The 27985-nt window shown below is 39.4% G+C and overlaps 1 protein-coding gene and 1 pseudogene across 1 annotated transcript in view; one reads left to right on the top strand and one right to left on the bottom strand.

Annotated features, from left to right (window-relative positions):
- Positions 1–2089: 2089 nt before the first annotated feature.
- Positions 2090–27985, top strand: part of Cubn2 (Cubilin 2) — an 864444-nt gene continuing 838548 nt past the window's right edge. Inside the window, exon 1 of the mRNA XM_067791923.1 lies at positions 2090–2735. Within this exon, the coding sequence (XP_067648024.1) occupies positions 2175–2735 (561 nt within the window). The 5' untranslated portion in view covers positions 2090–2174. The remainder of the gene's footprint in view (positions 2736–27985) is intronic.
- Positions 21405–27913, bottom strand: LOC137252764 (protein pinocchio-like; annotated as a pseudogene).

The following is a 27985-nucleotide window of genomic DNA, read 5'->3' on the forward strand; positions in this document are numbered from 1 at the left end:
CATAGCAGAAAATATTTGCCTTCAGCGCGAAAAAATATATAGATCGCGACAAAAATTGCAATTAAGGAACCCACAATGCATTGAAGAGCTAGAAATACAGCACCATTTAAAATATGTCAACGAAAAATTATTTATTTTGTAATTGAAAAAATTTGATGGCTAGTGCATCATTTTAATGGCTACTTTCGACAACATACGTTTGCTGTCGAAATCCAATATATGGATTATGGATGGGACTTTTAAAGTTGTACCATCATTACTAAGGCAACTTTTTACCATTCAAGGGCGTATTGGTTCCGACAGCTGCAATGAAGTAGTTCCATTAGTTTATTGTTTAATGTCGGAGAAGACCGAGCAGTGCTATTTTGAGTTCGTAAATGAACTCTTAAATGTTGCTTCAAGCCATTACATTATTAACCTTATTCTTTCTGATTTTGAAAGAGTAAGCGTTAAAGTTTTTCAATCATATTTTCCCGATGCCAAATATAAAGGTTGTTTTTTCCATTTTGACCAGATATTATGGCGTAGGGTTCAAAAAGAGAAACTGGAAAGGAAATATGGAACGGATGAGGTTTTTGCATTTCAAATAAGACAACTAAAGGCTCTTGCTTTTGTTCCCGCTGATGAGATCCCAGAATATTTTGAAGCTATTAACAAAAAGATTATTTGAAATTAGCAAAATTTTTAGAAGACAACTGTATATATGGAAAGGCATCAAAACGAGGAAATAAAATTCTTGCATCCATTTATTTGCCAAAATTTTGGTCAGTATATGATAACGTATTATTTAATCTCCCTACAACTCAAAAAAAACTCGAAGCCTGCCATAGAAGACTTTTTGCTTTAATTGGTCATGCAAAAACAAATATTTATAATTTAATTGAGAACTTAATTAAAGAACAAATAACAGTTGAAACAAAAATTGAAAATGTAAACGGGGGTGAAAAACAACCAAAAAGACGATCTAATGAAAAAAAGAAAACTGTTTAAAAACATTACTTTTTGAAAAAAATAATTATTCTAAAGAAGATTTTTTAAACAATTTAGCAATACATTTGCGTCTACAGTAAAGTCGTATTTCTTATATTATTTACTACATATATGTATTTGCATTATTAAGTTTTCTCTTAATTAATTTTCTAATGTACGATGATTTGTAATTTCATAATCTGATTAAAATTTAGAAATAATAATAATTTTATAATTTTCTATTATTCTTCTAACAATTTTAACTAGAATTTGTTTAATAACGAAATTTTAGTAAATTTTTCTGGATTATGTGCTGTCGGGATTTGGATGGCGCGATATCGGTTAATAAATCGACCCAGTCTAATGCCCAAATATATCATGATAAGGGCATGTGTAAACGTGGTCTTTGCTTGCCTCAAAATCTTCTTTTAACTTTTTTGGTGAACTTTGGAATAGCATACCCAATTCAATATTCCAAAAATAAAATTTGCTGATACCGTTACTGCTGTTTGCATTCAAGTTTCATCTACTGCGTGAGCTAAAAAATGAGTAGTGTTTTTGAACCGCGTGCGTAAAAGTTCTTATTTGTTTATATTTCCTTTATATTTTTTCGAGCGGAAAAAATGGAAAATTTGTTATCTGAACGAAAAGTTGAGCCAGCTGCCAAATGAGATAATTATCCTTAATGTTTAAGGAAATGGGCTTATTAAATTTTTTTCTACACTTTACCATAATATAATATTTTATTCATAACCAACACTTTAAAATGTCAAAGAACTGTCAGTTAACCTAATGACACGTGGAGCGAAGGTAGCGAAAAATATTTATGCTCAGTAATTTAACGTAAAATCCCAACCGTTGTCGCAATTAGGAAAACAGATCAATCGCCAGTGTTATACTTGATCATTTAAAGCATCGGTTCTTGGTAAGGTACTTGAATATTTTTTCGAAAAATATCGCTACTCACTCAAAGCTCATACCGTTCTATTACTAGACATTCTTAGCTTTATGCAACAATTTTGATAAAATTATAATTTGGTTACCGCCCACATTTCTGTGACATATAAATATCAGCATCAAGGGCAAATATTCCAGTCTTCGTGGTGAAGTGTATGAAAATTTTAATTTAATTAAATTGTGCGCTACTCCCATTTGAGAATAATAAATTTAAGTAACGATAACAACTTTAGTGTGAATTGTTGAAAATGATTGTGACTGAATTTTATAGTATCTTAAATATATTACTGTTATTAAAAGTCTCACGGGCAGTTAATGCGGTCGGTGATAATAAGCAGCAACCTGAAATAAAATCTGATGACAGAAAATTGTTAATTTGTTCGGTACCATCGCGAAATATAACATTCCGCATGAAAGGTGACGGCGGCCTTTTTTTTAATTCTGTGAATATACTAAATTTAGTGAAATCGAAAAAGGTTGCACAGCTTCACCCTATTGAAGAAAAAGAAGAAGTGTTAACTGCACAAAGCCTTCGGCCATTATTAGAATCTTTCAAAGATGATTTACGTATCTTGGGTTCACGCTTCGCCATTTTGCAAAATCGAACAAGAGGGCGGACGCAAACATTGAATATTCGCCGTAGTTTAGGACGAATACGACAAGTACTTAATCGAGCGATACACATCGAGCACAATCTGATAATAAATGAGTGCCAAGATGTGGGCGGAAACGGGACTAGATGCAAAAATGGTGGTAACTGCTACGATGGCTATAAAGATTTTCACTGTGAATGTCCAAATGGCTGGACGGTAAATTATGTTCTTATTAGCTTATTTGTTATACATATATGTATGCTGATAGGAAAGTGGCTTGTTATCAATTTCAATTTTGTATATGCGCATGTTGGACCAAGTAATATCGGCCTATTCTAATAGAAAGGTCGTACTTAAAAGTTTTGGCTTAAACTCAACCGTTTCTCCGAAACAGTGCTGAATTCGCGTACTGAAAAAATATAGTTTCCTGTTTCATTCTATAATATAGTTAGCCGGTCAGTAAGGACCTACCTTTGTGAAAGCCAATAATGTAAATTAAATTAAACTCATATTTTAAAAATATTTTTATTTGCCTTCAAATATTATAATTTATTAAATTTTAATGAGCTCGAGGCAGTTTAAAAAATTGAAACACAGTTTAAATTTTTATATTTCAATTTTATTTGGTCGATATTTCGATCTCATTCTGAGATCATCCTCAGGAAACAATTGAATATGTTTTACCGACTCATCAATTGTTTCCTGAGGATGATCTCAGAATGAGATCGAAATATCGACCAAATAAAATTGAAATATAAAAATTTAAACTGTGTTTCAATTTTTTAAACTGCCTCGAGCTCATTAAAATTTAATAAATTATTAAACTCATATATCTTTGCATATTTCAGTTACAACCCTTTTGACCGGTCTCCGCGAATATCAGTTTCATAAAGATTTTGCTGAAGTAGTTGCGAGAATGAGAGTTGGAAAGTTTAGTACCTTCTAATAAACTTTCTTCAACGCTGACCACTAAGTTTCTAGTTTAAATATTTCTCATTAATTTTTATACCTTTCATTGTCTGAAATCGAAAATTCTAAATAATTAAAGTAGAGGAGATAGGCCCACATATAAGCATACCGAATTGATCAGGATCACGATTTGACTTGTTCAGCCATGTCCGCCTGTCTGTCTGTTAGAACTAGCCCTGCAATTTATGAGATATCTTGATGAACTTTAGTGAGCAGTTTTATTTTGATGGCCCAGTAGATATTTTTGGAAATCGCCGGGTCGGAACACTATAGCATATATCTCCCAAACTTTGATTGTTTAGATAAGAGGGTTATTATTTCTTAACCATTTACATCTGAAAGCTTCAAATTTGTTCAGGTGCTTACATATACGACACATATTGCTATCAAAAAAAATCCTCAAGATAGGTTGTATACATTTTTTTCATTCGGTGCTACTTATACGACATACATTGTTGTCTGAAAAATTTTATGATCGGAATTATATATAGTATATATGCCATATAACCAAATGTTCAGGCTTGAATGTTTTCCCAATTTCTTTCTCATTTTAATCGCTATAAATTGCAACTTCACGGAAAGTATTTGTGTTTATGGCATACACAGTTATACAAAAAAATCGTCAAGGTCGCTAGAATATCAAATAAATATTCCATACCGCCGATTATTCAGAACGCCAAATCTGTCTTATAATGATAGCAAAAACCGTCAAACTTTGTTTGGGTTCTTGGGGACTACCAATCAATTATGTATTTTCTGAAATTAATAATGGATGTTTTTTTTCTAACGGTTCAAATTATTTTCTGCGCATTTATACCTATAGGACACTACTTTATTTTGTTTTGGATTACAAGCTAGAATAAATAATAGTTTCAAAAAACTAAAAAAACACGCTTTTATAGCAAACCGAACTAAAAAATAGAAAATAATTTTCAATTAAAAAGAGTTTATATAACAGTAGTAGAAGGTCAAACAATCGATTATAGTTAATCAACTCAAAATAAAATTATAATAAAATTTAAGTTATTAACAGAATAATTTAATTCAGAGTAAAAAGCGTGGGGTGCATTTGACTACATTTCATATCTTTCCTCTCAGATAGTTGCCAATAGAATGATTGTAACATTCAATATCAAGCACCCCACGCTTTTTACTGTGAATTAAATTATTCTGTTAATAACTTAAATTTTATTATAATTTTATTTTGAGGTGATTAACTATAAACGATTGTTTGACCTTCTACTACTGTTATATAAACTCTTTTTAATTGAAAATTATTTTCTATTTTTTATTTCGGTTTGCTATAAACGCGTGTTTTTTTAGTTTTTTTAACTGTTATTTATTTTTTAATTTTTTAGTTCAAGAAATTTTAGAAGTTTTAGTCGAGAGTGATGAAACCTCGAAACGCCAGCGGTCCATGGATGAATCCAACCCCACGGCACAGAAAAGGGCCAAGACGCAGGGAGGCTGGACGCGGTCTTTCGCCGAAACTGCCAAGGGTCGGCAGATCATTGGCATTATAGACGAGAGCAACTAAGATGGATGGATCCCGAAAAAACTGTGGAAGTGGATAGAGGCCGCGCTGGCTACGGTGCATTCAAAGTGCTAATAATGCCATTTGACCTTATGGCCGTTGACCTTATGTCACCACACCATCACAATAATGCATTGCCATCGAGCCGTGATACGTGTGCAAAGTTTCCATCAAACTTATGGCCATTCAAAGTGGTAATAAGGCCAATTGACCTTATGGCCGTTCACCTTATGTCACCGCACCATCACACTAAGGCATTGTCATCGGTCCTTGATACGTATGCAAAGTTTCAAATTAATCAGCCTTCTATAAACCGGGAAAATGAAGCTCAAATATTCCGTTACATAGATACAGGCAAAGCTAATAAAAGCGTGTTAAAAAAGGGATCCAGTATGCTCTTTCGTAGGTGTACCATGCATCCACTTCTATCATTAATAAAGGAATGGGTTTTTCGCATTATGTGCAATGTTTCAAATCTATGGCCATTAGGGGTGGTCATAAGTTCAATTGACCTTATGTCCGTTAACCTTATGTCACCCCACTATCACATTATTGCATTGTCATCGAGCCTTGATATGCGTGCAAAGTTTCAATCAAACTTATGGCCATTCAACGTGGTAATAAGGCCAATTGACTTTATGGCCGTTAACCTTATGTCACCACACCATCACATTAATGCATTGTCATCGAGACTTGATATATGTGCAAAGTTTCAATCAAACTTATGGCCATTCAAAGTGGTAATAAGGCCAATTGACCTTATGGCCGTTGACATTATGTCACCACACCATCACATTAATGCATTGTCATCGGTCCTTGATACGTATGCAAAGCTTCAAATTAATCAGACTTCTAGAAACCGGTGAAAATTAAGCCAAAGATTCCGTTACATACCGGCCAAGCTAATAAAAGCATGTTAAAATGGGCTCCAGTATGCTCTTTCGTAGATGTGCCATGCATCCACTTCTGTCATTAATAAAGGAATGAGTTTTTAGCATTATGTGCAAGGTTTCAAATCTATGGCCATTTGGGGTGGTCACAAGTTCAATTGACCTTATGTCCGTTAACCTTATGTGACCCCACCATCACATTATTGCATTGTCATCGAGCCTTGATACGTGTTCAAAGTTTCAATCAAACTTATGGCCATTCAATGTGGTAATAAGGCCAATTGACCTTATGGCCGTTGACCTTATGCCACCACACCATCACAGTAATGCATTGTAATCGAGCCCTGATACGTGTGCAAAGTTTCAATCAAACTTATGGGCATTCAAAGTGATAATAAGGCCAATTGACCTTATGGCCGTCGACCTTATGTCACCACACCATCACATTAATGCCTTGTCATCGGTCCTTGATACGTATGCAAAGTTTCAAATTAATCAGGCTTCTAGAAACCGAAGCGAAGAAATTTTATGTTTTATATTTTATTTTATCACTAACATTTTTAAGAAATAAAAACAATAAGGACACTCCCCAAAGGCCTTGGGGATTGTTATCGATCTTGATGGTCCTTTGCTGGATGCAGATCCTGTACGTGCCGGTAACAAGCAACATTAAGGTACTAGCCCGACTATTTCGGGAAAGATTTAGTATGACCGCACGAAAACTTCTAGGCCAAAACGCCCTCCCACCCCCTAGATCCATGAGAAAATAGGGGTCGCCAGATACTAGGCTACTAAAGAAACAGGATTCCCCATGGGTGGGTGAGGTTAACAACTAGATTGGTGAAGCTATAAATTGCCCTGAAAGGGTTGCGCTACACGACTCATTGAGTCTATTTGGTATTTTAGGCGCCTTTTGCGACAGGCATACCTGCCGCCGGTATATTCTAAGCGCACTAACCCGCGAGAGGGTTTTTGTAATTTTCTGTATTATTTATTTATCTCGTACTAATCTAGAAAATGTAAACATTTTCACACAGCTTACTAGAAAAAAATAGACATACAAGTATTTAAGCGTAAAAACTAAAAATTAACTAGAAGTTTACGTATATAAATCATTTAATATCGATTTAAATATGTGTTTTGTGGAGGAAAAGTCCAGACCCACAGGATTTGAAAGCGTATTGAACTCTTTTTAAGCTCTAAAAATAATAGCATTAGACGCGTAATTTGTTCTAACCGTGTCCAGCCAGAAAGTATCGTGTATTGCGATATCGGTTAATAAATCGACCCAGTCTAATGCCCAAATATATCATGATAAGGGCATGTGTAAACGTGGTCTTTGCTTGCCTCAAAATCTTCTTTTAACTTTTTTGGTGAACTTTGTAATAGCATACCCAATTCAATATTCCAAAAATAAAATTTGCTAATACCGTTACTGCTGTTTGCATTCAAGTTTCATCTACTGCGTGAGCTAAAAAATGAGTAGTGTTTTTGAACCGCGTGCGTAAAAGTTCTTATTTGTTTATATTTCCTTTATATTTTTTCGAGCGGAAAAAATGGAAAATTTGTTATCTGAACGAAAAGTTGAGCCAGCTGCCAAATGAGATAATTATCCTTAATGTTTAAGGAAATGGGCTTATTAAATTTTTTTCTACACTTTACCATAATATAATATTTTATTCATAACCAACACTTTAAAATGTCAAAGAACTGTCAGTTAACCTAATGACACGTGGAGCGAAGGTAGCGAAAAATATTTATGCTCAGTAATTTAACGTAAAATCCCAACCGTTGTCGCAATTAGGAAAACAGATCAATCGCCAGTGTTATACTTGATCATTTAAAGCATCGGTTCTTGGTAAGGTACTTGAATATTTTTTCGAAAAATATCGCTACTCACTCAAAGCTCATACCGTTCTATTACTAGACATTCTTAGCTTTATGCAACAATTTTGATAAAATTATAATTTGGTTACCGCCCACATTTCTGTGACATATAAATATCAGCATCAAGGGCAAATATTCCAGTCTTCGTGGTGAAGTGTATGAAAATTTTAATTTAATTAAATTGTGCGCTACTCCCATTTGAGAATAATAAATTTAAGTAACGATAACAACTTTAGTGTGAATTGTTGAAAATGATTGTGACTGAATTTTATAGTATCTTAAATATATTACTGTTATTAAAAGTCTCACGGGCAGTTAATGCGGTCGGTGATAATAAGCAGCAACCTGAAATAAAATCTGATGACAGAAAATTGTTAATTTGTTCGGTACCATCGCGAAATATAACATTCCGCATGAAAGGTGACGGCGGCCTTTTTTTTAATTCTGTGAATATACTAAATTTAGTGAAATCGAAAAAGGTTGCACAGCTTCACCCTATTGAAGAAAAAGAAGAAGTGTTAACTGCACAAGGCCTTCGGCCATTATTAGAATCCTTCAAAGGTGATTTACGTATCTTGGGTTCACGCTTCGCCATTTTGCAAAATCGAACAAGAGGGCGGACGCAAACATTGAATATTCGCCGTAGTTTAGGACGAATACGACAAGTACTTAATCGAGCGATACACATCGAGCACAATCTGATAATAAATGAGTGCCAAGATGTGGGCGGAAACGGGACTAGATGCAAAAATGGTGGTAACTGCTACGATGGCTATAAAGATTTTCACTGTGAATGTCCAAATGGCTGGACGGTAAATTATGTTCTTATTAGCTTATTTGTTATACATATATGTATGCTGATAGGAAAGTGGCTTGTTATCAATTTCAATTTTGTATATGCGCATGTTGGACCAAGTAATATCGGCCTATTCTAATAGAAAGGTCGTACTTAAAAGTTTTGGCTTAAACTCAACCGTTTCTCCGAAACAGTGCTGAATTCGCGTACTGAAAAAATATAGTTTCCTGTTTCATTCTATAATATAGTTAGCCGGTCAGTAAGGACCTACCTTTGTGAAAGCCAATAATGTAAATTAAAGTTAACTCATATCTCTTCTCTGGAAAATGTATTTGCATATTTCAGTTACAACCCTTTTGACCGGTCTCCGCGAATATCAGTTTCATAAAGATTTTGCTGAAGTAGTTGCGAGAATGAGAGTTGGAAAGTTTAGTACCTTCTAATAAACTTTCTTCAACGCTGACCACTAAGTTTCTAGTTTAAATATTTCTCATTAATTTTTATACCCTCATTGTCTGAAATCGAAAATTCTAAATAATTAAAGTAGAGGAGATAGGCCCACATATAAGCATACCGAATTGATCAGGATCACGATTTGACTTGTTCAGCCATGTCCGCCTGTCTGTCTGTTAGAACTAGCCCTGCAATTTATGAGATACATATCTTGATGAACTTTAGTGAGCAGTTATATTTTGATAGCCCAGTAGATATTTTTGGAAATCGCCGGGTCGGAACACTATAGCATATATCTCCCAAACTTTGATTGTTTAGATAAGAGGGTTATTATTTCTTAACCATTTACATCTGAAAGCTTCAAATTTGTTCAGGTGCTTACATATACGACACATATTGCTATCAAAAAAAATCCTCAAGAAAGGTTGTATACATTTTTTTCATTCGGTGCTACTTATACGACATACATTGTTGTCTGAAAAATTTTATGATCGGAATTATATATAGTATATATGCCATATAACCAAATGTTCAGGCTTGAATGTTTTCCCAATTTCTTTCTCATTTTAATCGCTATAAATTGCAACTTCACGGAAAGTATTTGTGTTTATGGCATACACAGTTATACAAAAAAATCGTCAAGGTCGCTAGAATATCAAATAAATATTCCATACCGCCGATTATTCAGAACGCCAAATCTGTCTTATAATGATAGCAAAAACCGTCAAACTTTGATTGGGTTCTTGGGGACTACCAATCAATTATGTATTTTCTGAAATTAATAATGGATGTTTTTTTTCTAACGGTTCAAAATATTTTCTGCGCATTTATACCTATAGGACACTACTTTATTTTGTTTTGGATTACAAGCTAGAATAAATAATAGTTTCAAAAAACTAAAAAAACACGCTTTTATAGCAAACCGAACTAAAAAATAGAAAATAATTTTCAATTAAAAAGAGTTTATATAACAGTAGTAGAAGGTCAAACAATCGATTATAGTTAATCACCTCAAAATAAAATTATAATAAAATTTAAGTTATTAACAGAATAATTTAATTCAGAGTAAAAAGCGTGGGGTGCATTTGACTACATTTCATATCTTTCCTCTCAGATAGTTGCCAATAGAATGATTGTAACATTCAATATCAAGCACCCCACGCTTTTTACTGTGAATTAAATTATTCTGTTAATAACTTAAATTTTATTATAATTTTATTTTGAGGTGATTAACTATAAACGATTGTTTGACCTTCTACTACTGTTATATAAACTCTTTTTAATTGAAAATTATTTTCTATTTTTTATTTCGGTTTGCTATAAACGCGTGTTTTTTTAGTTTTTTTAAACTGTTATTTATTTTTAATTTTTTAGTTCAAGAAATTTTAGAAGTTTTAGTCGAGAGTGATGAAACCTCGAAACGCCAGCGGTCCATGGATGAATCCAACCCCACGGCACAGAAAAGGGCCAAGACGCAGGGAGGCTGGACGCGGTCTTTCGCCGAAATTGCCAAGGGTCGGCAGATCATTGGCATTATAGACGAGAGCAACTAAGATGGATGGATCCCGAAAAAACTGTGGAAGTGGATAGAGGCCGCGCTGGCTACGGTGCATTCAAAGTGCTAATAATGCCATTTGACCTTATGGCCGTTGACCTTATGTCACCACACCATCACAATAATGCATTGCCATCGAGCCTTGATATGCGTGCAAAGTTTCAATCAAACTTATGGCCATTCAACGTGGTAATAAGGCCAATTGACCTTATGGCCGTTAACCTTATGTCACCACACCATCACATTAATGCATTGTCATCGAGACTTGATATATGTGCAAAGTTTCAATCAAACTTATGGCCATTCAAAGTGGTAATAAGGCCAATTGACCTTATGGCCGTTGACATTATGTCACCACACCATCACATTAATGCATTGTCATCGGTCCTTGATACGTATGCAAAGCTTGAAATTAATCAGACTTCTAGAAACCGGTGAAAATTAAGCCAAAGATTCCGTTACATACCGGCCAAGCTAATAAAAGCATGTTAAAATGGGCTCCAGTATGCTCTTTCGTAGATGTGCCATGCATCCACTTCTGTCATTAATAAAGGAATGAGTTTTTAGCATTATGTGCAAGGTTTCAAATCTATGGCCATTTGGGGTGGTCACAAGTTCAATTGACCTTATGTCCGTTAACCTTATGTGACCCCACCATCACATTATTGCATTGTCATCGAGCCTTGATACGTGTTCAAAGTTTCAATCAAACTTATGGCCATTCAATGTGGTAATAAGGCCAATTGATCTTATGGCCGTTGACCTTATTCCACCACACCATCACAGTAATGCATTGTAATCGAGCCCTGATACGTGTGCAAAGTTTCAATCAAACTTATGGCCATTCAAAGTGGTAATAAGGCCAATTGACCTTATGGCCGTCGACCTTATGTCACCACACCATCACATTAATGCATTGTCATCGGTCCTTGATACGTATGCAAAGTTTCAAATTAATCAGGCTTCTAGAAACCGAAGCGAAGAAATTTTATGTTTTAAATTTTATTTTATCACTAACATTTTTAAGAAATAAAAACGATAAGGACACTCCCCAAAGGCCTTGGGGATTGTTATCGATCTTGATGGTCCTTTGCCGGATGCAGATCCTGTACGTGCCGGTAACAAGCAACATTAAGGTACTAGCCCGACCATTTCGGAAAGATTTAGTATCACCGCATGAAAACTTCTAGGCCAAAACGCCCTCCCACCCCCTAGATTCATGAGAAAATAGGGGTCACCAGATACTAGGCTACTAAAGAAACAGGATTCCCCATGGGTGGGTGAGGTTAACAACTAGATTGGTGAAGCTATAAATTGCCCTGAAAGGGTTGCGCTACACGACTCATTGAGTCAATTTGGTATTTTAGGCGCCTTTTGCACAGGCATACCTGCCGCGGGTATATTATAAGCGCACTAACCCGCGAGAGGGTTTTTGTAATTCTCTTTATTATTTATTTATCTCGTACTAATCTAGAAAATGTAAACATTTTCACACAGCTTACTAGAAAAAAATAGACATACAAGTATTTAAGCGTAAAAACTAAAAATTAACTAAAAGTTTACGTATATAAATCATTTAATATCGATTTAAATATGTGTTTTGTGGAGGAAAAGTCCAGACCCACTGTTTAGGCCCAATGCCTAACTTTTATCTGATTGACGGCGCCCCTCCCTAACGTTTTAATAATATTTCCAGCCACCCACACTCACGCCGCATTTGTGTGCATGCATGCACATTCATGCGTTTCATACGCATGCACGTGTGTGTGTGGGTTGTCAGCACCCATGCACGTATATGTGGGGGTTGTTGTGTGTGTGGCTTTTTTTCCCCTCCTTAATACCAGAGGACTTTTTCGCGGCTTAGCGGTTGTCCTCAACGGGATAACCGGTATCTTTTTCGATTGACCGCCAACCAGCACACATCGCCCAAGATCGCCACCGTCACGTTCAACACCAAGGTAATATTGTATCCACTCTATATTTCCTAACACTCTTAATAAAACATTATTATAACGAGGAAATCCTCTGTGCGTTTGTTTCCTTTATTTCTTTTGAGCGAACCATCCACTCCAAGATCGACCCTTGTGCGCCTACCCACTGCCGGTTTACGACGCACTCAGGCCGAACATTGGTCCTCCTCACCAGGAACTAAAAGCGCCTCTTTATATATACAGTCCACAACACAGCACATTTTGCCTACTAGACAATTTGCCGAAGGATTTTGCATACAAAAAATTTATTTGCCACAGCAGATCACAGCAGCCAAAAATTGACAAGGAAAAAGTTGGAGTTTTTATATTGTACATAAGTGACCAGAGCCACAGCGTATTCGCCAACCACAGCACAGCACAATCAAATTTTCTTACGACAAACTAAGAAGTAAGTGTTATATTTCTTGCCACTTTTTTTTGAGTGTTGTTTTTTTTTGCAAAATAAAGAAGAAACCCGTGTAGTGCGCGAAAAAAAAAATTTAAATCAAGAAAAAAAAAGTGAAAACAGTGAAGTGATTTAGTGAGCACCAATTTATTTTCTATTTTCAAAGGTTAAATCACTCGGTTTGTTAGCCTTTATTTCAGTCCTTGTGATTATCTGGTCTATCCCCCCACCAGTGGTAAGGTTTTCCAGACACAACACAAGGAAGAGGGTAACCTAACCTCACTTTCCGCACCATACTAAATAGGTTTTGTTGTTGTTTTTTTTGTATTTCACAAACACGAAATTAAGTTCAATTTAATTAATTAATCCGGTGCTCACTTCACTTTTTAAACACTTTTTACACTTTTTTTGGCGCTTGTTTTGCAATATCGCACGCATTTTTTCACTTTCACCAAAATACACCCATTATTTGTGGAGGTGGCGAGTGGTCCCCTTTTTTGTTGTTGCCGCTGAGACAAAAAGTCTGTAAATTAAACCTTTTTTCTGTTGTCGCTGCTGTGACAAAAAGTCCATAAAATAAACCCTTTTCGTTGTCGCTACCAAGACAAAAAGTCTGCAATAAACAAAATAAATAATAAACTTGAAGTTCAATAGTTTTTATTTAGGGCTGGGCAGGCATTTTAACTCTGAAGAGTTCCATTTCTATAATCGGCAATTTTCTCGTTAATAAACGTAAATAAAACAATGGAAACCTACATCCGTTTAGCAGAATCAATCGCAGAGTTTGATAAAGATTACAGCCTTATTCCGGAGAGCGACCATAGCAAACACACCCTTGCAATACAGCAGGAAGAGTTGCGGCTCTTGTGGAAGAAGGTAAAGTCTGCGTTTGATTCGCTATTGGGATCTGATGAGGTGTCAGCGGATGACGTTATGGCGATCAGAAAGAAGAAAAAGGCAGCATACGCAATCTACGTGCGATGTTCAGCGTCTATATCTGCTGAGGCAGAAAAATACAAGAAGGATGAAAAGAACGTCAACCCTGAGCAAGAACCTCATGGGCATAAAATTCGCCTCCCTGCTTGCGATACGGAAGTTTTTAAAGGGGATTATCTGTCTTGGCCAACTTTTCGCGACCTTTTCACGGCAATTTATATAAACAATTCCAGCTTGAAAGGGGTGGAAAAGTTATTCCATCTCAACAACAAAACGCAGGGCGAAGCAAAAGATATCGTTAAAAAATGCCCCCTCACAAATGAAGGTTTCGAGATGGCCTGGAAAAACTTGTGTGAAAGATACGAAAACAAACGTATCTTAGTTAACACACAACTACAAATTTTATTTAACTTAAAAAAGGTAGAAAGTGAGTGTGGCAGTTCAATAAAAAAGCTGCAAAATGATATAAATAATTGTATTTCGTCCCTCAAATGCCACAAAATTGACACTTCCAATTGGGATGCAATCCTGACCTATCTATGCTCAACCAAGTTACCAGAGAGCACGCTGGCTCTTTGGGAGCAAAGTTTAGACCATAAAATGGACATATATCCAAGTGGGAGGATATGGATAAATTCCTGTCTAATCGGTTTCAGACACTTGAAACAGTGTCTGGTTTTACAGGGACTACCACTTCGAAAGTGCAAAAACCAAACGCGTCGCAACAATCAACGGAAACCCCTACGAAAAGACTTGGTGCTTTTCAAACGAAAGTATCCAAGCAAACAATAAAATCAATTTGTAAAATGTGCAAATCTACGGAGCACAGATTACGCAACTGTTCACGCTTCTGCGACTTAACCCCAGTAGAAAGGATTAAATTTATAAAATCCACAAGTGGCTGCCTGAATTGCTCATCCCCAGGACACACCGTGACGAAGTGCACCAGTTCCTACAACTGTTCCAAATGCCACTCTCGTCACCACATGCTCCTGCATGCGGATACATCTCAGCACACGGCTGTACGCAATCCTTTCAAAGATGCGGATAATAGCCCAACAACTTCGGCACAGGCGCGACAATCTGCGAACCAGAATGTAAAATGCTGTCATGCCAAGTCCAGCACAGGCGTGCTATTAGGAACTGCTTGCGTATACATTCGCCATAACGGTACCGACTTCTCCGCACGGGCATTAATTGATTCAGGGTCTGAATGTTCCTTTATAACTGAAAGACTGAAACGCAGAATCAATTTGCCAGCGAGAAAAATGCATGCCCAAGTTTCAGGCATCACAAATTCGGTGTCAGCCCAGGTGAAAGAAGCATCCAAAATTGAATTACGTTCACCAGTGGATGCCTGCTTCAGCCTGACTACACCCGTTCTAGTCCTAGCCAAACTCACTGGGAATCTTCCATCCTGCCATATCAACGTCATGACTATGCAGGCATTCCCAGACTTGGTTTTGGCAGACAAGAGGTTCTACATCAACGAAGATGTAGACCTCATACTTGGAGGAGACATATATCCCCAAATTATACTGAGTGGTCTGAAAAAGAATGTACTAAATACACTTCTGGCCCAAGAGACAGTGTTCGGTTGGATACTAACCGGTCGCATCGAAGCACCGAGTCCAACGAAGAGCATCATGTCATTCTACAACGAGGTTGCGTTGGACAACCAATTAAAAGCTTTCTGGGAGGTAGAAAATGTTCCCAAAAACAAAATGGTTAATGAAGAAGAAAGGTACTGTGAACAATTATTTAAGGACACAACAAAACGTGATGAAAGTGGAAGATATACAGTCTCGCTACCATTCAGGCAGGATTACCCTGAGAAGATTGCATTAGGACCGTCTCTAAAGCGCGCATGTTCACAATTCTTCAGAAATGAGGGGCGATTACTGAAAAACCAAGAGTTAGGGAAATAGTATGTTCGGGTGTTATCCGAATACGAAACGCTTGGACATATGAGAAAAATTAAAAATAATGTACCATCCGACGATTCGGATAATTATTTCCTGCCCCACCACGCCGTTGTAAAGGCGGAAGGTACCACCACCAAGGTGCGCGTCGTCTTCAACGCGTCAAGTCCGACAGCAAATGGCATTAGTCTAAACGACATACTCCACCCAGGTCCAGTACTCCAAGCAGACTTGCCTATTTTAATTTTACGTTGGCGACTGTATCGCTTTGTCTTTAATAGTGACATAGAAAAGATGTATAGGTAAATTTGGGTGACCGATAATCACGCCAAATTTCAAAGAATTGTCCATCGAACATCCCCCAACGAACCCATCAGTCTTTACGAACTAAAGACTGTCACATTTGGTGTAAACTGCGCCCCCTACCTCGCGATACGGTCACTTCTACAACTGGCTAATGATGTAGAAAATACCCACCCAATAGCATCGGGTATATTACGCGAAAGTATGTATGTCGACGACGTTTTATCTGGAGGGCATACAATAGCGTGAACTATCAAAGCAAGGAACGAGATTCGCGAAGCATTACACTCAGCTGGCTTTCCATTGCGCAAGTGGACATCCAATTGTGAGGAAGTCCTTCAGGACATCCCCAAAACGGATTTGCTCAGCGAGGACTTCCTAGCGTTTGAAGAGGCTAGCTCGGTGAAGGCACTCGGAATACGATGGAACGCGCATTCAGACATGTTTTACTTCACCGCAGGAGTTTTAGAGAAGGGCGAGAACATCACCAAACGCGCAATCCTATCCGCTATAGCCAAACTTTTCGACCCTTTAGGCTGGCTTGCACCAATGGTCATAGTAGCAAAAATATTAATGCAGAATATTTGGTTAGAAGGCACCGGATGGGATGAGCCTGTCTCACCAAATACATTAGAACGGTGGAAAACCTTCACCCAACACTATGGCGAAATAGATAACATACGGATACCGCGGTGGGTAAATTTTTCCCCGGAAGGCGAAATAGAAATCCACGGCTTCTGTGACGCTTCCGAGAAAGCATATGCTGCAGCGATATATATGCGCGTAAAAAGAGACGATCAGTTTTTCATTCACTTACTCTTAGCAAAAACCAGAGTAGCTCCAGTGAAAACCATCTCGCTACCACGTTTAGAACTCTGCGGCGCCGTGCTTCTCGCAGAAATGATGGAATCAATATTCCGAAATATTCATTTGGGACCCGTAAAATTTCACCTCTGGACGGATTCAACCATCGTACTCGCATGGATAAGAAAGCCGCCCTGTTCCTGGTCAACCTTCGTCGCACACCGAATCACTAAGATCATCGATATGGTCGGTAGCAAGGACTGGCTTCACGTGGACTCGGAATCTAATCCAGCGGATCTAGGAAGCAGAGGACTACTTGCATCAGAGTTGACCAACAATTCGTTGTGGTGGCAGGGACCTTCTTTGCTGCAAGAAGACAATTCCCACTGGCCAGCACAAGAGACCGAATACAAAATGTCCGTTGAGGAAAAGAGGGCACAAACATATGCCACGACAAGGGTAGATCATGTAGATATTCTCGATCGTTTTTCAAATTTACCCAGGGCTTTGAAGGTTCTATCCTATGTTAGGAGATTTTATAAACGAACTCACCCAAAAACTAAAGCGATGTTCCACGAAAGGTCGTGCATAATCTCAGCCGATGAGATTAAGGCAACGACTCAAGCATTAATACGAGTCTGCCAGAAACAATTTTACGGGACAGAATATTTAAAATTAAAAAATAGGGAACCTATCGATCGCAAGAGTGAAATACTGTCCCTAAATCCATATATCGACAAAGATGATATTATTAGAACGGGGGGGGGGGGGGGGCGTCTAGGGGCGTCAAAAGACATGTCATACAACGAGCGTCATCCGATCATCTTGCCTTACAATTGCCTCGCCTGACAGTTATGATGGCTCATCATGACTCCCTTCATGGCGAGAACCAGCTCATGCTCCGTCTCATCCGAACCCAATACTGGATACCGAATGTCAAGACCATGATCAGAGCCATCATCCACAATTGCAAAACCTGCATTATTCACCGAAAGCAGGCACAGTCCCAACTTATGGGGACCCTTCCCTGCGAGCGGACTACTTTTACCCGCGCGTTCACCAATACCGGGGTAGACTTTGCAGGGCCTTTCGACATCAAAAGCTACCGCGGTAGGGGATGTCGACTGTCAAAAGGCTACGTATGCCTTTTCGTCTGTTTTTCCACTAAGGCCATCCATTTAGAAGCCACTAGTGACCTTAGTACCCCAGGCTTCCTCGCGGCCTTTTCACGTTTTATCGCGAGAAGAGGATGTCCGAAGAACATCTACTCCGACAATGGTGCGAACTTTGTCGGAGCTTCCAGATCTCTACGATCGGAATTCAAAGCCTTCCTGGCAGAAAGCCGAGACAAAACAGTCTCCAAGTATAGCCATCAAGCATTAACTTGGCATTTTATTCCCGCTGGCGCTCCACATATGGGCGGCTTGTGGGAAGCGGGAGTGAAGAGCTTCAAAAGCCACTTCAAAAAGATCGCTTCTCCCCACAAATATACTATGGAGGAGTTCCAAACACTTTTGTGCCGGATTGAGGCGTGCCTCAACTCGCGCCCTCTCAGTCCGGGGTCGAATGACCCAACGGACCTGGAACCCCTAATTCCAGGACATTTCCTAACAGGCAGCCATCTTCTGGCGCCGCCAGAACCGGATGTGAACGAAAGCACGGCCTCCATAATAAACAGATGGCAGAAGCTCAAAGCCCTCCATCACACTTTCTGCAAACGATGGAAGGTGGAATATCTATCCGAACTTCAAAAACGAGTGAAGTGGAAGCATCCCAAAGAAAATCTAAAAGTGGGAGATCTCGCTGTCCTCAAAGAGGACAACTTATCTCCCAACGAGTGGAGGCTAGGTAGAGTCGTCGACGTACACCCCGGAGAAGATAACCGAGTACGTGTAGTCGACCTCATAACCGAGAAGGGTCAAGTCAGACGACCTTTGGTCAAACTGATCCTTCTTCCCACGGAGATAGATTGTGCGAGGACCAAAAGCTTCGCTTAACAATCCCCCCCGTTCCTCCACATCCCTCCGTTCAAAAAAAAAATATCCCACTCACTCGTTCTCCCATAACGAAGATACCCGGAAAGCCCTCACGCAGATCCCCCATCTGCCACAAAATTCTATTTTTTCATTTTCAAAAAAAACCATCCCACTCACTCGTTGTTCCATAACGAGTATACCAGAAAAGCCTTTACGCAGACCCTCGGTCTGCCACAGAAAACAAAGGCACTCGGCCCATAATCTTTTTTTAAATTTTCAAAATTTCAAAACCCAGCGCTCGCCCACCGAGGCCAATCAACCACCCTAATGCAGATCCCCGTCTGCCACAAAACAATTATTTTTCATTTTCAAAATCAAACCCACAATTCACCCGCTCTCCCAGAGCGAGGACAGCAAATCAACCCAACTTCACCCGCTCACCCCGAGCGAGGATGACAGAACACCTACACACTCGGCCAAAGGCGCGAGACCAACAAAATGTATGTATTGAAATAGCTATTAAAAAATAGTTAAAGTGGAAACCAACCGTTTCCTTCTTAACTATAAATACAATCAAATCAAAATCCATGCTCAACTACCCATAGAGGTTGCACCTAACCAGATACGTGCCTCTTTTCGAAAACACATGCAAGATGTTGAGAACGTGTTCAAAATGATACACTGGCACCAACGGGTTAACGGATTTTTTTTTTTTTTTTTTTACCCGTACCGATAAAGTATTCATTCTTTAAAAGGATGCATATACATTTAATTTAATGACACTATGACAGCACTCGAAGACTTCTGGATAAGAATATAACTCCTCAACTCCGTTGGTTAGTCAGCAATAGTTTCTTAAACTTGCGCCTGTATGTTTTATAAAAGCGTGTTTTCCTTTTAATAATAAGAATGTTACATTTTGAAACATCCTGAAAATCAATGCTATAAAAATAATCGATAAGGAAGGAGAAATTTATTATCTTTCATTACAACCTTTCACAATTTTTGGGGTTCGTGTAGGCTTGTATAAATGAACACCCAACATATATATGATTTAACACTACGTTTATGTAAATCGCTGGACCAAAACTATGATGTGGTCAATATGGATTCAGTCGTGTCTGTTATTTCTTCATTGGAATGCTCACCGGTTACCAGAGAGCAATTGGAAGCCACCAGATTGGCAAAGTTTATAAATCATTTAAGAAGACGTACTAAGGACGAGAACTTAGCACGTCGGGCTAAGTCATTATTAAAAAAAATAGCGGGAAATGGTTGGTATTCAACAGCAACAAGTATTGGACACATCGCATATTAAATCATCCACAGGCTTGACATCAGTAGCAGGTTATAATACCAAAATTTATGGGCAGTATCATACTTTACGACCTCGATCCTCATTACCAGTGGAACCATTAACAAATTTTGATGCAATACATCAAACACGAAATTTATATTGCCATCGAAAAAGTAATGTAACTGCAAAAACATCCGCAATTAACAGCGGCATATCAGCTTTAACCAATATTACATCGGACCAAATAATATTTACAGAAAATGCAAAGGTGCATCCCAGCGGAGATGCAAGTTTTGGATCGTCGGCGGCTGAAATAGTATCTAGTTCAAACGGAATACAGCCAACAAGCTTTAAGAATGTTTTTAGTTGTGTTGGTGTTGCGGATAACATAAATGTGGGTATGATAGCTGATGGCTCAACAAATAAGCAAAATAAGCCTATGCAGCAACATGTCTTGCCCTTTAACTCAGACACTTTTATAATTGATCACTCTTCACATTCAAATTCAGAAAAGAGCCAATCTTCCTATATTGCCCCCGTGGTTATTGATATCCAAGACTCAAACTCTTGCTCAAATTTAGACACTAACGTACCTATTGAAATGACTACGTCGAATAAAGTTCCTTCGACTGAAACAAAAACTTTAAATACCACTTGCTTAGTTAGTGGCGTTGATAAAAATATTTCCACATCGTGTTATAAATCAAAAAAAGTTAAAAAAGAGAGGAAACGTAGAGAAAAAAAAGATTACAGTAATCACAATATAGTCGGGGGCATGAAAGTTGCTTCAATTTTGTTAAATGATACTTTGTCCAATCGTGTATGCCCTCCTCAATCTAGTGAGAGTACTGACAAATTCGAAGCATTTGTCTACAGAGAACAATCTCAGTCAACATACACAGAAATTTATTCGGAATTGGTTTTAGAATCAGTTGCTACTTCAAATTCCCCTAATATAGCCACGCAAGAACTACCGAAGAGACGCGGTCGTAAAAAAGGGTCTAAAGGTGTTGATTCCATTATCGCTAAGGAAGAGTGTCGTACTTCACAAAGTCTTATCACTCCATTAGGCAGTGCCAACAAAAAAAAGTAAAAACTACAAAGGCGTTGTATGCTGTTTAGAAATTCCAATTTATTTACTTAAGTGTTGAGCTTGAGGGACTTTTTGAGACGTTGCTGCACTCCCTTTAATCACACATTCTTATGTTGAATAACAAATTAATCACGTATGTATGAGCACTAGTCGAAAGTTGTTCCAAACGCAGACATAATTCTTGAGCTAAACGTAAATGCGTAGCAGCATTAGCACACGTTGATGGAGCAACAGGGCAAGCGGCATTAACAGCAGATTCCGGGGGAGTCAAATGTGTCATTGCCTCTTGATAACTAGGACACACACCATGCCAACGAGCTTCGCCACAGGCATGCGAAATCACGCTTCAACGGTACGCCACACTGACCATCACAAAGCGGACATGGGCGCTCTAAATTACAGTCACCACATTCACTGCAATCGAGGGAAACATGATCATCAGTCCATGAAACGCCGCAGATGACGCAGGAGCCCATATGCTAACGCAACTCCTCAATTGTGAGTACATTGTCCACGAAAATTTCCAAAGGACTACCCATTAAATCCCAAAGGACTGCAGATATCAGAGAATTGTGGACCAGGTACGCTGGCTAAAGATATTGCACATTTGGAGCTGAACCATTTACTAAGCCCGATGGTGGAGCAACAATGTTAGCTGAAGACACCGTCATTCCATTGGTATTAAGAACATTTCCAACATTTGGAGAAATAGCACAAACATCGGGATCATCAACATCGAAAAGAACATTATCCTCCCACTCGGTGACTACACTTACATTTGAATAGGAAAAGACCACCTTGCTTACGTGGAGTATTTATCCATGCCAGATGTGTGAAATGACTGTCCGTAGACAACCGATCACCTCACAGCCAATATTACGGAACTCAGAGACGCGATCAGAGAAAGCAATAATTTTAGTTGGGCAAACAAATGTGAAGTCCAAAGGGTAGAAGAAGAGTACCAGGTATTTTCCTTTGTAATCATTTAAATCGATATCTTTGAATGTGCCTCCAACAACAGCAGTTCCTTTGAAGTGCGGTGCGGGTTTTTTTTGGTCGCTTAGGCATCTTCAAATTTTCATTCGTTGTGCACTCCTCTGGGTATATGGCATTACCAATTATTTTAGAAAGATTGAATGTACGTCTCCGATCTTTGCCAGTACATTCATCCAGTGCGAAGCTTGCAAGATTGGAATTTAAAGATTGGTCAAGTGTAGTATCACTAATTTTAGCCGATAAATCCAAATCCATTAATTTGCTTAGCACTGCTGTACGGTGAAAAATTTCGCTTTCTGTTGGTAATAAATCGGGACGTTCTTGAGATACTGGTATCTCTGGCGTGGGTACCTACCTTTTTTCATTCGAGCTGTACTTCATTTTCTGTCTGCGCAAACGTTCATCATTCCAAATAGCTTCGATACCAGGTTTTGAATGCTCATTGTTTTGATCATAATTTGCAAGCTGGAAACGGTTAAGAATGAAATTGGAGCCAATATCAACTTCAAGTGCACAAATTGACTGCTTTTTCGGAACAATTTGGTGAAGTACTTGCTGCTCCTTCAGCTCGAGAAGGGGATCGCCTACAAGTATATATCGCAGAAATGAGCAATTAATGTGCATATATGTAGTGTGCGCATCTACGCACCCACCTTTAGTTAGAATGTTGTCGGCGACTTGACGAAATTTCCAATGGTACGTGTATAAAACTCATACCATACAAATTGTAATACCATAAACTGTAGAATGTACGGCACATGTGATTCGTATGGATGAAAATTTTTATTCACAACAGCGCCGTTTTGTAGCAAATTCGCGGCTCGACAAACAAATGGAGGATTAAACATATATATTTGCCGTAACTAATTAGGCATCTTCAAATTTGTGATCTGTAATTAAATAAACGAAGAAATCTCGAGTCAAAAGGATTTACCCGTCTACTTAAATGAAAAATTAACAAATGATAGTACTACGGCCACGCGCCGTAGTAAAAGGAATGAAGCAACGGAAAAAAATCTTTCGATTAGTCCCGTTTGTTTCAATTCTGAGAAATTTACATTCTATACACGGGTGTGCCGCCAAATAACCAAGTTCAGCATGTTATCGTTTACGTAAAACTTCTTATTGTCGTTCAAATTATGCAAAAAAAAAAAAAAACTGAGAAAAATAGCGCAGAAAATATTCGCGTACTCAGTCATTATATTTCTCTACTCAAAAATTTATTTCCTGTTTAAGTTCTTCACAAATTTTTTCAAAATTTACTGATTTGGTCAGTATCGCCTCCTAATGGTAGTTGGGTGGGCTCTGCAATTCAATACTTTAAAATTATCGCAGTATACGTTTTCAGTGCGAAAATACTGAAATATTGGTAGAATCTAAGTTTTGGTAGCAGTAGTAGTAGAAAATGAAAAATGGGTCAACAAGGTTGGTCAAACTACCAATGCGGTAAAGTCCGTGCACTGACTGCCCATATACTTATACCAACGTATGTACATATATATGCCGAGTTTTAAATGTACATTATATTAAGGATGCATAAAATGATGCAAACGGGTACCGAAGAACCCGTTTCCGAAAAATCGGTACCGGAGCCAAATACCCTTCGGGAACCGTGCCATTTGCTAAAGGCCATCAATTAAACAGTACTACAAGCGTACTTGGGGAAAGGTTGAATAAATAACCGAAAGTTAATACAAAAAGAGAAAAATGATACATTCTACAAATGATTCTCCTCATCCCAAACGAACATTTTTTAAGCCGGAGTCGTTGGTGCCGTATGTCGTATCGCTGTATCCGTATCCCTAACGTAATCAGCTGTTTATCGTTACGACGGTAAACCAAACCCCAATTGGTTGGCTACGAGACGGTTACAACCTTAGCGGCACCAATAATCGATTGCATTGATTCTCATAGGGTTGGTCGAATCAGCTGTTATAGGGTTACCGATACGGTTACCGATAAAGCACCAATGTCTCCAGCTTTATTTTTTCTTTACATCGCATACAATTTTGCTGTCCAAACTTTTTTTTGTGGCGGGCAGGGAAGTTGTTGGGTTTTAGCACCAACAACACAAATAACAACGACTCAAAAGAACCCACGCTATACACTTTCTACCCGGTTCGGCACCAGAATGTGTGAACCGAAAATCGTAAATGCTCATTTTCTGCAGCATTAGTGTGCCCGTGGCCAACTAAAACGCTGCCGGGTGACACAAAATAAACAAAATAAGGCACTAAAGACCCAGGCACATAACGTGCGGGGAAAGAGGCCTTGCACATAATGCACGCCACATATGAATATTTTTTTTATGCAGCGACAGATGTTTCCCCTTATGCGCGCGTTAATAAAATTTCCCAAATCCCCAATAATACAACTAGGGACCACTCGCCCCTGCACTTTGACAATGACCCGACCCATTGAAACCTATTTCACTCCTTTCAGGAAAATGGGTCGTTTTGCCGCTTTAAAACGAAACGCTGCCAAGAACGTCATGCGTTATACGTCGGAATGCCGCGCTTGTTTTAAGCAACATCCCATACGCCTGTGCCCCATCTTTCGGGCCAAAAAACCCGAGGAGCGTCTTTACTTAGCGATCCGCGGGAGCTGCTGTGGAAATTGCTTGGCTCTAGACCACCGCTCTAACGCATGCCCAAGCCAAGGCCGATGTAAAAAATGCGGCGAAAAACATCACACGATGCTTCACATCTCCTCGATTGATGAAGAGGAACAGCTACTCCACGAAGCCCGCTCCAAGCCATGGAGTGTACAAGTTGAGGAGGAGCTGGAATCACCCCGTGAGCGGATTGACGACTCCATATCGTTATATGCGTCAGATGCTGGAACGGAGACTGGGCCTCTTCGTCCAGCTCGAATCCACCGAACCGGAGCGGAGACTCGGTCTCTTCGCCCAAACACAACACCAGCAGCCAAATCGTATCGACCGCTTTTGCAGCACGAAAGGAAGCGGCTCCAGCACAACACATCTACCGTCCAGCGCCATGTTCGTGACGGCCGAGCGGAGACTCGGTCTCTTCGCCGGCAAACTAAGGCCCCTCAACGAAGACAACCACCGCGCGAGCGCAGAGCGGAGACAAGGCCTCTTCGCCTGCAACAACGACATCACACCCATCATCAACCACGAGATCGCAGTCACGGATCCAACTCGCTGCAGCTCACCACCGTGTCCGCCTTCCGGGCAGGGCTCCTAGCCCCGCATTCAGCTGCCACCGCCACCATGATACCGACGGTAGCGATCACCCCCACCGCGGTCGTGAAAATAGAAGCAGGGGGGCGGATACACCTCGTTCGCGCCTTAATCGACGGATGCTCCCCACCACAGTGATTGCGGATGAGCTCGCCCAGGAGCTCCAACTTCCTACCAGCAACATTGGCGGGCAAGCAGGATGTCTGCTGCGTATCCGAGGAAGACACGGACAGAACAGAAGGATTGCGACCCATGCTGCGGTCGTAGCCAATTTTCGGCGCACGACACCCACAACCAGCATCGACAGTGCCATCGCAGCCCCGTACGCACATCTTCGTCTGGCGGATCCGCAGTTCTACTCATCCGCCCCGATCCGCCTCGTCCTAGGCACAGATGTATATGCCGAGATAATACTCCCAGGGATTCTGCCCACCACGTTTGGCCCTTTGTTAGCTCACAGTACCATCTTCGGTTGGGTACTCTCGGGCACAGCGAAGGCCTAACAGCAAAATGTTCGGTAACGACCGAAATACATGAATTTTTACACTTTTTATCCTTTTTTATTTTATTGAATTTCTGTTGTACACAGTCGCAAGAGGTGTGCATTGTGAGTGCGTACAAGTGAAAAATCTTTCTATCCCTCCATTGCCATGCCTACGTGTCAAATCATAGCTGACAGGGAGAACGGCTGTCGCGAAGGGCCAGAGAATGGAAGAAAGGTTTCTTTTTCTTGTGTTCGCCGTTATTAAATTGAAGTGCCATGAATTGCACATTTGTTTCAAATCAGCTTAAAATTTGTATACAGAAAACATATTAATACTCACTCGCTGTTCACTATTGTGAACGTTTTATCGAAAATTCGCCACTTGTATGAATTCACAATGGAGGTGTGCGTTTTAAAAGCTTGTATCATTACGATAAGTTATTTTTTATTGAATTTTCTTCATGCAAAATTCACAAGCATAGAATTTCCAATGAATTTGTAATAAACGGCAAGAAATATGAACACGTATATCTTCTTACTTCTTTTCGCAATCCCTAGCTCTAGGCAAACCTGGCTCACGCCTTACACCATAACGGGAAAATTGGTGAATGACCGAGGCAGCAGCAACCAAGCTCCCACACTGCGCAAACCATTTTGCGTGCCGCCAAGCCGGCGGACTGTCCGGCATTAAGTTAAGTTAGATATAATTAATTATAAGTTTTTTATTTTTTTTCTCTTCTTCACGGTCGGTGATCCTTGGCGGACTGTGATGTTGCGTACCGCAAGGGGGGCGGCATGTTTAGGCCCAATGCCTAACTTTTATCTGATTGACGGCGCCCCTCCCTAACGTTTTAATAATATTTCCAGCCACCCACACTCACGCCGCATTTGTGTGCATGCATGCACATGCATGCGTTTCATACGCATGCACGTGTGTGTGTGGGTTGTCAGCACCCATGCACGTATATGTGGGGGTTGTTGTGTGTGTGGCTTTTTTTCCCCTCCTTAATACCAGAGGACTTTTTCGCGGCTTAGCGGTTGTCCTCAACGGGATAACCGGTCTCTTTTTCGATTGACCGCCAACCAGCACACATCGCCCAAGATCGCCACCGTCACGTTCAACACCAAGGTAATATTGTATCCACTCTATATTTCCTAACACTCTTAATAAAACATTATTATAACGAGGAAATCCTCTGTGCGTTTGTTTCCTTTATTTCTTTTGAGCGAACCATCCACTCCAAGATCGACCCTTGTGCGTCTACCCACTGCCGGTTTACGACGCACTCAGGCCGAACACCCACAGGATTTGAAAGCGTATTAAACTCTTTTTAAGCTCTAAAAATAGGAGCATTAGACGCGTAATTTGTTCTAACCGCGTCCAGCCAGAAAGTATCGTGTATTGCGTTGACTCCTCTGTGGGATGTTGAAACAAATTCTGGCTAGCAGAAATGGGCAGTCAATCGCTCCACTTATTAAGTCGAAAACAAAGGTGAGAGACAGAATAAAACGTCTGTGTCTAACGATTTTAGGCTAATAAGCAAACAGCGACTACTGTAAAAAGGAATCGGGTCATTGAAGTGCAACGACCGTAGGGCAAAGCGTACAAAACTTTTTGCACACGTTCAAGCCTGGTAATGTGACAATTATAGTATGGTCTCCAGATAAAAATAGCGTATTCTAATTTAGACCGCACAAGAGAGGAGTATAGCAGTTTTAAAGTGTAGGGATCAGTAAAATCAGAGATAAAACGTTTAGTGAAGGCAAGTGTTGAATATGCCTTCGCAATTATGTAATTCAAATGGGTTTGAAACAAAAATTTACAATCGAATACAACACCAAGATCAGTATTTTCACTTAAAGTGGATAATCGAAGACCATCGATTTTATACGATGTGGGTAGCGGACAGCGAGACATTTGTAGTTTAATATTGAGGTGTTGATATTGCTCGGCTTACAATCAGTTGCATGCGAAAATTTATTTGCAAAT

This window comes from Eurosta solidaginis, chromosome 5 (assembly GCF_040869045.1).
Source record: "Eurosta solidaginis isolate ZX-2024a chromosome 5, ASM4086904v1, whole genome shotgun sequence".
In the NCBI taxonomy this organism is placed as follows: domain Eukaryota; kingdom Metazoa; phylum Arthropoda; class Insecta; order Diptera; family Tephritidae; genus Eurosta; species Eurosta solidaginis.